At 34.0% G+C, this 10,259-nt stretch overlaps 2 protein-coding genes across 3 annotated transcripts; both read left to right on the forward strand.

Annotated features, from left to right (window-relative positions):
• The first annotated feature begins 2,897 nt into the window (after nucleotides 1-2,897).
• On the forward strand, nucleotides 2,898-5,649 carry LOC125857591 (uncharacterized). Its single transcript, XM_049537203.1, has 2 exons — nucleotides 2,898-3,038; nucleotides 5,228-5,649. Exons 1-2 carry the CDS (start codon nucleotides 2,936-2,938, stop codon nucleotides 5,629-5,631), a joined length of 507 nt encoding a protein of 168 aa, XP_049393160.1. The 5' UTR covers nucleotides 2,898-2,935; the 3' UTR covers nucleotides 5,632-5,649.
• A 620-nt stretch (nucleotides 5,650-6,269) lies between these two features.
• LOC125857582 (GDP-mannose transporter GONST3-like) lies at nucleotides 6,270-9,986 on the forward strand. Of its 2 annotated transcripts, none has more exons than XM_049537193.1 (3): nucleotides 6,270-6,427; nucleotides 6,957-7,045; nucleotides 8,609-9,986. In XM_049537193.1, exon 3 carries the CDS (start codon nucleotides 8,615-8,617, stop codon nucleotides 9,746-9,748), a length of 1,134 nt encoding a protein of 377 aa, XP_049393150.1. In that variant the 5' UTR covers nucleotides 6,270-6,427; nucleotides 6,957-7,045; nucleotides 8,609-8,614; the 3' UTR covers nucleotides 9,749-9,986. The 2 variants fall into 2 exon arrangements, with proteins under 2 accessions (XP_049393150.1, XP_049393151.1); XM_049537194.1 differs by lacking the exon at nucleotides 6,270-6,427 and adding an exon at nucleotides 6,524-6,663.
• The last annotated feature ends 273 nt before the right edge of the window (nucleotides 9,987-10,259 follow it).

Raw genomic sequence — 10,259 nt, forward strand, 5'->3', positions numbered from 1 at the left:
ACTTTTAGTTAGATAAAAAAATTAATTCCCGCCTAGTTTTATGAATTTAGCTAGAAAAAAGTAATTCAAAAAGATCACAGTTTTATTTAAAGATATATAATAGAGCATATTCATGCACAAAAAGTTCCATGTAAAAACACATGTGTCTCATTTCAGCAGAGCGTGATTGCTCAGGGACGTTGAGACTATTCGAATTTCACTCATGCCCATAAGGATAATTAGGACTAAGTAATATCTAGGTGTTCAACGAATAAAAATAACAAAGTCCAAAAGAGTCCCAAAGTATTTTACCTTGTTTTCTCCCCCAAGTTGTACGTCTAATACTTAAAATTTTTTAGATCAAATACAACTATGAAATTAGGAATTGTTATGCTAAATTTCAGATTACAATATTTAAAATTTGTGATTGTCATGTCAAACTTCAAATAAAAATTATTAAAATTTGGGAACACCATGTCAAGTATTACACAGTTGTATGAAGAATTTGCTTGTTAACAAATTATTTGATATTTTTCTTTAACAAGTCTAACTTCAAATCTATATTTTTTTTATATATAAAAATATTCAATCTAATAGGTTTATAAGTTGATTTTAGAGTTGCTAAACTTGCAAAAACTTATAAACAGGCTATACCTTAAATGAGAGTCATAAATCGGCTATTTGTCCACTTCGGCTGTCTAGGCCCAAAATCACATTTTCGTATTCAAATGGGTAGAGGAATTGACACAGATAGACAATTGTTACATACAATTGGCAACATATAACCCACTATTAATTAGCAATTAATAAACAAATAAAAAATTGGCACATATTAGCCTAAAAGTAATATATCAACATTTTTTCAATTTTTTTTAATAATAAAAGATATTTAATATCATCTCTCTTCTAACTTTCAACCATTACTCCTTAAAACTAGCAAAAGATTATTTAGAATGATCTCTTCTTTCAAATTATTACGTGTTTTTTAAAATAATAAAAGAAAATTAATTTCATCTCTCTTCTAACTTCCAACCATCTCTCCATAAAACTAGCAAAAATTATTCAAAACTTTCTCCTTTCAAATTATTTTGTATTTTTAAAAATAATAAAAGAAAATTAATGTCATCTTTGTTCTATCTTCCAACCATTTTCACTTAAAACTAGCAAAATACTGTCTAGAATTATATTTTTTTCTTAAAATTAGCAAATAATATTTTGATTATGATTATTCTTATTTCAAAGGTATTCTTATGAATTCATTACCTACCAATTATTTTGCCTTTGAACTCAATCCATATTCATTTAACAAATTTGTATACATTTGTTTGCATTGGTATTCATTAATTTGTATTCATCTATACATTTGTATTGGATACATTTGTTCGTATTCATAATAAATTGGTATACATTTATATTTATTTGCATTAATATCTTTCAAATTTACATAGGTATACATTTGTATTGGATACATTCGTCCATATTCATTTATAAATTGGTGTACATTTGTTTGCATTAATATCTTTCTAATTTTACATTTGTGTTGGATACATTTTGTTCTTATTCATAATAAATTTGTACACATTTATTTGCATTAATATCTTTCAAATTTACATTGGTATACATTTGTATTGGATACATTCGTTCATATTCATTTATAAATTGGTATACATTTGTTTGCATTAGTATCTTTCTAATTTTACATAGGTATACAATTGTTTGCATTACTATTTTGGAATGCAATCAACGAAATTCATTAACAAATTAGATAATTTTACATTGTTATATGTTCGTTTGTAATCATTAACAAATTTAGATACATTTGTTGAAGACAAAATAAATATTCATTGTCAAATTCAATCAACGAAATTCAATATTTCAAAAAAATGTCATAAATATATTAATTTATTATTTATTAAAAATTGAAAAAACGTCAATTCCAGTAATCACGAAACGTTGCAGTTTTTGGGAGAAAAAAAGTTGTAAAATTATAATACTAATACGGAAATTTGTAAAAAGAAAAAATCTTGCATTCAACTACAAGAAAAGAAATGTAGAAATCTCAACTTTTTTTAAAAAAATAATCCAGACAATCAATATAAAAAAAATTAGTATGATTTGAGTTACTTGTTGTGAAAAGTTACTATTGTGATTGATCTTTAATGAAAATATTTCAAAGAAGAAGATAGAAATTCTAAACTTGAAAGAGGGAGAAAAAAAAAAGGAAAGAAAGAAAGAATTGAAAAACACGTAAAAAAAAATTGTTGACAAATTATAAGGAAAAAGAAAAAAGGAACAAATTATAAGGAGAGAGAAAAATTTCTCTCTCTAACTGCTAGGAAATAGAGAGAAAATCAGAAAAAAAATTATTTTTTTATAAAAAGAATGTGGCTATTTAATGCCAAATAAATATTAAAAAAATCTTTTTTTGCTAAAAAATTTAAAATGGGCTATTTATTGCCAATAAAGTCTATAGGTTGTCATGCTATGCCATTTTTTCAAATGGGTATTAGGGCCTTTATAGGCCCAAATATTTTTAGGAAGGAATTTAAGCCCTTGTCTTTTGTTTCACTTCCCGCTAATTTTACTTCATTTTTTGCCGCCCAGTAGATTTGGGTTCCTTATTTGGGAAATTTCTCAAATCTGTAGAGAGAGAGAGAGGNAAAACTTATAAACAGGCTATACCTTAAATGAGAGTCATAAAATCGGCTATTTGTGCACTTCGGCTGTCTAGGCCCAAAATCACATTTTTCTATTCAAATGGGTATTAGGTCCTTTATTGGCCCAAATATTTTTAGGAAGAAATTTAAGCCCACGTCTTTTTTTTCACTTCCCGCTAATTTTACTTCATTTTGTTTTTGCCGCCCAGTAGATTTGGGTTCCTTATTTGGGAAATTTCTCAAATCTGTAGAGAGAGAGAGAGGGAGAGAGAGAGAGAGAGAGAGAGAGGAGAGATAGAATGCTGGGAAGAGTAAGACGATCGACGATCAGCTCGCTGGAGCAATTGGAGCTGGAGAGGCCATCGTCGAAGATCATCAAAGCTGATTCTCTCTCCATATATGGTACTTTTTTCTTCTTATTGATTCGGCGTTCTTTGCAAATCATTTGGTATATATTCTGTCTTCTGCAATTGTAATTTGTTGATTCTAGGTGGCTAAATAAGGATTGAAGAATAGATTTATTATTATCTGATGTACTGGTGAGCAAGCTGGGCAGCAGCGACTAATGCCTCATCAGTGCAGATGTTTGATCATTATTGGGAATCGTTAAATGAGTTATGGTATTGTTGAGAGAAACACAACATTATGTTGTCAATGAATTGATTTTGTAGAATGAGTAGAAGACGATAGATTCCTTTTCATTTGAATCTCCAAATTCCCTTATTTTTGTAATCAAATACCATAACCTGAGAAAATAACTTCCAATTACTAGAGAATAAAATTCAGGATAAAATTGCTTTGAACGTCAATGACAATGAGTACCTAGGATTCAAGAGATAATTGCTTTTAGTAATTGTCCTTAGTTAGACAACTACCAGTATTAGCTGAATGGTGGCGAGGATCATATAGTTTGAGAGCTGGATTGAATTTTAAAGCGTAGTTATGGCGGAATGGAATGTGCTCATATGAGCTACTCAAGAGTAAGCAGTAATAATCTTAAGATCATCTGCCTTAAAGTGGTGGAGTAAGTATATATTTTAGCAATCACGCTTAAAGTATTAATGAAAGGAGTGGAGCAAAATAGGAACTTTCGGTTAAGGAGAGCTCAACAAGTTCGATACCAAGATGATGGATATTCCAAGGAAGATTGAGAGACTGGTAGAGCCAATTAAAGACACCCAGGATGGGACTAATTTCACCCAGTCAGGCTAATGAATATCTGATTAATTAATGTTTCAACTTTTAACGCTTGTTTATTAAAAGCCATGTTGAAGGAAGGTTTTATGGGTCCTTGTAGTAGAAAGTCAAAGCTTCCTTGCTACACCATTTAAATTTTGTAACTGAGTACACTATCTGTAGATATACTGGTAGAAGTAGATAAATGGAATTAAATCAAACTCCTATGCTCCAATACAATGAATGTGGATGACCCCATAAGACAATTATCATATGGTTGTACATCTCTAGCATGAGGAATGAGAAATCGAGTTCCAGTATTATCTCAGGTTACTGCCTGAACTGCAGTCTGTGTAAAGTGTGAAACAACTGAAGTAGTTATAGTCTTGCCAATAAAATGGTAGATACAGGAAACTCCATTCACTTGTGTTGCCTTGGTATAATTTTGAAGTTTTGCAGGAAAATCTTAATATAGCTTAAATGTTGATATGATTAGACTCACTTTCAAATTTCACTGTGAAGTGTATGTCATGGTTTTGGGACAGACAGATCACATTGTCTATTTCAGTGATAACTGAACTTAAAAAGATGGTTTAGGTTGCTTCTGAGTTTTTCTAGGAGCATCTAAATGGTCTCGATGATCTTTTGGTTTTCAGAACTATGGATTCAATTTACTCCCTTTGGTCTATATATAATGGTTGCGGCTGCAAATAAAAAATCATTCGTTAAAGTGCTGCAAATAAATTAATCAGTCAAGTGTAGCTGCAGATAAATGTCTAAATTTTCCTTCCCTAAGAGTTATAGTGCTTTGGTTTTCCCTTCTCAATGAATCATTCTCTCTTCTATTTTCAGAAAAACCAAATACTAACTAACTTTTGCCACCATATACTCCTTTTGTCAACCTTAAACTATACATCTGACCTCTGATCTTTATCATTATGTTCAACAAATAGGAATTTTAATTTGGGACGGAGGGGCTTTGCATAAAGTTATGAACGATCAGAATGAATAACTTCATTGGAAGAAACTTTTACCCCTGTGCTCTTTGCCTTCTCTGCCAGCTTATTTTATTGTCATATTATTTTCTACTTCAACCTTTTAGTTCTACGATGATCTTTTGTGTTGTTCCATCAAAAGTAGTGCAGCCTGTCAAACTTCATGTTTGATTGATGATGAAATAGCATTCAAGGTAAACATGAAAAAAAAAAATTTCAGTTTTAGCATATGCATATCCTAGGTTTACATATAATCTGCCTATCCTCCAATTTGCTATTTGTATCAGTTGTACAGCACTTCCTCAGATTCAAGAAATCACATTGATAATGGAGTGTGCCATAGATAAAGAGCCGATATACTTCTAAAACTGAATACTTAGTATATTTAGTAGTTGATAAATTTCCCCCCTTCTAATGCAGAGACAACTCTTATGAAGCTACGGGAAGGCTCTCGGCGAGATACAAGCTTTCCTGCAGAGAGTTCAGTAGATGGAAATATATGTTGCATTACTTCAGGAGGTTCACCCAGAGAGGAGGCATCAATAACTGATACTGATTCTTCCAGGGAATATCTTGAAGATACCAGTAGTTGTCAGCCCACAGGCTCCTTGAAAGAAACAAAGAAGAGCAACTTTTCACTTGCTTACATGTTTTCTAGGTATAAAAGTTCTCAGTGTGCTGGAGGCATAAATGAGGAGGATGCAATGGATATAGAAGACAATACTTGTTCTGCAAACTCTTCACTTAGTCCTAACAATTCTCAGTTGATGAGCAGCTCAGTACTGTCCACAATACAGGAACACATTTGTTCCCCTATGATTTGAGTTAAGATTATTGCTCAAGTCTTCTACTTGTTGCATTGCTCTCATTGTGGTCTCTTTGTCATCTTGTATCTTTTATTTATTGATGTGCACGAGTTGTTTATAAATGATGGATGAATGAAGTCAATTCTTCAAATGCTGTAATTTAGTTCTTCATTTCCATCTTAACTGACCAAAAAAGGTGCAATGTTGGTCTAATTTCAATAAGTTTGAGCTTGATAGTTTTGAACCTAATGAAGTATGCAACAAAGTCATCTGAATTTGTCTGCAACAACAATATCATGGCCAATTTAATTATCAATTCTTATAATCTTTTCGTCACAAGCATTGGATTGTTGAAACTCAGTTTGTTGAGTTAACTTGGTTGGTGGCAATACAAAAGTGGAGAATCTCTAAAAACTTTCAATAGTAGCCAGCAAAACCCCAAAAAAATAATACTAATTTGGATTTCATTGGCCTCGTTGAGTTAAGCCAACTCTACTTGATCATATTTTCTACGTTTATTTTTGATAATATTATACTATGGTTTGTTTTGATAAATGAAGAAAGAAGCAAGTACATGTATTAAACTTGAGGGCTTATGTATTCTTTTATGATAACTCGAGGATTTATTGTGACAATTTTAAACAAGCAAAGGGCTTAACAGCGATTAAATTACTTCCATTTTGCGTTATTATCCCATCCGTCCTTTTACTTCCATTGCGCTCTATTTCTCACTCTCCGGCGTATACGAGCCACCGACAACTCCGCCGGGATCATTAGCGGCCACCGTCTTCCTCCTGTTTCGTGATCTTCAACGGTGAGTCCCTCTCTTCCTCCTCAAACCNAGAACTCTATATTTGGAGAGTAAAATAGAGGATTGGGTTGGAGATGCCCTAACAGCCATTAAATTACTTCCATTTTGCGTTATTATCCCATCCGTCCTTTTACTTCCATTGCGCTCTATTTCTCACTCTCCGGCGTATACGAGCCACCGACAACTCCGCCGGGATCATTAGCGGCCACCGTCTTCCTCCTGTTTCGTGATCTTCAACGGTGAGTCCCTCTCTTCCTCCTCAAACCCTAATTTTCGAGCTATACCCAGGCAAAATGCTCTTACACTGTCACGACCTATCGTCAATGCACCGGTCCAAATCCACCGTCATTGGCTTCTTCCACCGTATTTTATATTTCCATATCCATGTTAATCGAGACGCAACCAATTGTGGCTCCAAATCTTATGTACTGTCATTAAAACAATATGTGTGTCACTATTTGTATGGTTGTATTTGTGTTATCTGCTTGCTTGTTTCACTGTTGTCTTCTAAGTATACTACTTTTTTTTGCAGAGTTTTCTTCTAAAGAAACTAGTGGCTTCTAGTGATTTGGGAGGATAATTCTTCTGGTCACCTGTGCTCTGAAGCATTAGGCGGTTGTTGTAAGTTGTGCTACTTCACTGTGATTATTGAGATTGCAACTTGATTTGTTTTCCAGATTCTAATATGTTAAAAGAGAGATTGAGCTAGCTGGAGGATAGTACTTCAATGCAAATCTAGTACAAGTATGTTTGATGCAGTATGTAATGTTGATAGATCTAAAGCAGAACAATAGCAAATGTGGATCCTCTTAATATCCAATTTGTTTAAAATGTTAAGAAAGTCAACTAATCGTGCTGGCAAGATACATTTTCCAATAGCCTTTACGGTAATAAATAGAAGCTTGGCAGAATACTGCTCTTGATTTTATGCTTTGATAAGTGAATATGGGAGGACACCTCTATTGAGTGTACTGGATTTTCTGTCAATGACTAATATTGCCTAGTTAGGTTAGAAATGAAGAGTCGTCCTCACTGAAGTAGCATTGGACTGAGGGCCTGTTTGGATGTGCTTATAAAAAGTAACTTATAAGTCAAAAGTTAAAAAGTCATAAGTAGATGGTATCCTACTTGACTTACTTTTTTAAAAAATTGGCCTAAAAATGGGTGCTTAAAGGCACTTTATAACCTTTCCAAACACCTTCAAAACTGAAAAACTACTTAAAAATCAAAAGCACCTAAAAATAAGTTAATCCAAACGGGCACGGAGTGCAGAAGGTTTAGTTCGTCTGGTTTTGTGCCTGACCAATTTACTTATTTACGCATTAGAGAAACTCATACCTTGAATGTTATCAGGGAGCAAAGTGGAGAGCGCCACTAAGTTGTGACTCTCTTTGTTTTAATTTGTTTGTCTGATTTTGACTTGACACGGAGTTTAAGAAAGTAAAAAAAACTTTTGAATTTTGTGATCTTTAACTATATGTAGAATGTACAAAAATGCCTTTTAATATTGTGGTTTTAAAGATGTTATGTGGAAAGTTAGAATTAAAGAGTTGCCAAAATGGAAAGAGGCATTCTTCTTGAAACGGACTAAAAAGGAAAGTAAGACAAACAAATTGAAACGGAAGGAGTATTATTTTAATAAATTTGATTTTTATGACAATATGATGATTGAAGGTGATATGGAAAGAGGTAGATTTAAAATCATACGGAGAGGAAATTGTCTCAAAAGGCCTACAATTTTTCAGAATCAATACGGAATGTAACTTAGAATAAAACACACCAGAATAAAGGATCTGTATGGATGATACCATCAGTGTCCATGAGGAGCTTCTTTAGTTTGGTTAAGAACTGTATGTCTGTGTAAGGATATGTATGAAATTCAAAGAACCTATAGTTTTATCGAGCTCCTAATTTGCCTTAATGACAAATTATTTAATGTAAAATGAAATGTGCCTAAAGAGAAGAATGGATTAAGAGGAGTCATACAGTTGGTCCAGACCAGTTCAAAATGGTTGATGCACATGACCAAAATGATTGTTGGTGAATGCTCTGGCATATGACTTTTTCTGTATAAAGCAGCAGGCTTAGGTTCTGCAGGCTTGCTTGTAAAAAAGAGAATATACTACTTTTTCAGAAAACGTAAAAGATAATATACTAAGAAAACATGTATTTTTGTTATTTTAGATATAAATGTCAAATGATGTGGAAAATCCTAAAGATGGAGATGCCAGGAAGTCTCTGGATGCTTCTTCACCACCACCCAGTCTACAATCGACTTGGTACGATGGTTTACTTCAGCAAGCATCAGTTTATGGAGTAGCTGCTGGGTACTGTCTATCAGCATCATTACTTTCCATCATTAACAAGTGGGCCGTCATGAAATTTCCTTACCCAGGGGCACTGACTGCGCTGCAGTATTTCACAAGTGCAGCTGGAGTTCTCATGTGCGGGTGGCTCAAGGTCCTAGAACATGATAAGCTTGATCTTAAAACAATGTGGCGGTTTCTGCCAGCTTCAATTATATTTTATCTCTCTCTTTTTACGAACAGTGAGCTTCTCCTCCATGCCAATGTTGACACTTTTATTGTCTTCAGATCAGCTGTCCCCATCTTTGTTGCAATAGGAGAGACCCTCTACTTGCACCAACCATGGCCAGCTATTAAAACATGGGCGTCACTGGGTACAATCTTTGCTGGTAGTATGCTCTATGTCACTACTGATTACCAGTTCACACTTACAGCTTATAGCTGGGCAGTGGCGTACTTAGTGAGCATGTCCATTGATTTTGTTTATATCAAGCATGTAGTAATGACAATTGGCTTAAACACGTGGGGACTTGTGTTATACAACAATCTTGAGGCTTTGATGCTTTTTCCTATTGAGCTGCTTATAATGGGCGAACTGAAGAAAATAAAGCATGAGATTCAGGATGAGTCAGATTGGTACAGTTTTCAAGTGGTGTTACCCGTAGCCCTGTCGTGTTTGTTTGGTTTAGCTATCTCTTTCTTTGGATTTTCTTGCCGTAGAACAATATCTGCGACTGGCTTTACTGTTCTTGGCATAGTGAACAAACTATTGACAGTGGTGATAAATCTAATTATCTGGGATAAGCACTCGACTCTTGTTGGCACAGTGGGACTCTTGATCTGCATGCTTGGTGGTGTTATGTACCAGCAATCCACGAGCAACAAGCCTAAGGCTGTGAACGATGTAAATCCACAAGCAGCTGATGAGGAGCAAGAAAAACTTCTTGAAATGCAAAGTAGCATACAGAGAACTGAGAATGAGAAGCAAGTTACACAATCGGAAGATGAGAAGCAATAACATATTCTTGGGAAGAGTTCCCTTTTCATTGTTGTATGTCAAAGATATTGTTGAAATTCCATTATACACATTGTCAAAAACCCAGTGCTGTCTTAACTGCCAGATTGGGTATGTAGTCAGCTGCTAGTTACTTGGAGCGAATTCCATGAGGAAAAGGAGAGTGGATCGCTACATTTTATTCATGGGTATGAAGTCAGCTACCTTCAACTTTGCAAAAGTACGTGTTAAGTTTATCTTCTGTAGTTTTGATTCATATTCAGCTAACTGATAACAGTAAGGTTTCTCCTCCCAATTCGAACAGCAGGTGATGATGGAGAAATATTTGTTTAATGCATTTGTTCGACATGGTGACAGACTATTCGGACTCATGTACCCAAACCAGTGTCACGCTTCTTCCTAGTCATTTGTGTTACACACTAGATGAATTTATCTTCTTCAAGTATGGTTAGTAAAGTCATGTACATGCTAGAAGTCCTCTTGAATGGGAATTTGCATGTAAATAGTTGTAATG

Source organism: Solanum stenotomum, chromosome 3 (assembly GCF_019186545.1).
Source record: "Solanum stenotomum isolate F172 chromosome 3, ASM1918654v1, whole genome shotgun sequence".
Classification (NCBI taxonomy): domain Eukaryota; kingdom Viridiplantae; phylum Streptophyta; class Magnoliopsida; order Solanales; family Solanaceae; genus Solanum; species Solanum stenotomum.

What these genes read in the sequence shown, in the direction of transcription:
- LOC125857582 (XM_049537193.1), top strand. Translation starts at nt 8,615, where the DNA reads ATGTCAAATGATGTGGAAAATCCTAAAGATGGAGATGCCAGGAAGTCT.
- LOC125857591 (XM_049537203.1), top strand. Translation starts at nt 2,936, where the DNA reads ATGCTGGGAAGAGTAAGACGATCGACGATCAGCTCGCTGGAGCAATTG. An exon ending in TGATTCTCTCTCCATATATG is followed by an intron (nt 3,039 to 5,227) that starts GTACTTTTTTCT and finishes CTTCTAATGCAG; the next exon opens with AGACAACTCTTATGAAGCTA.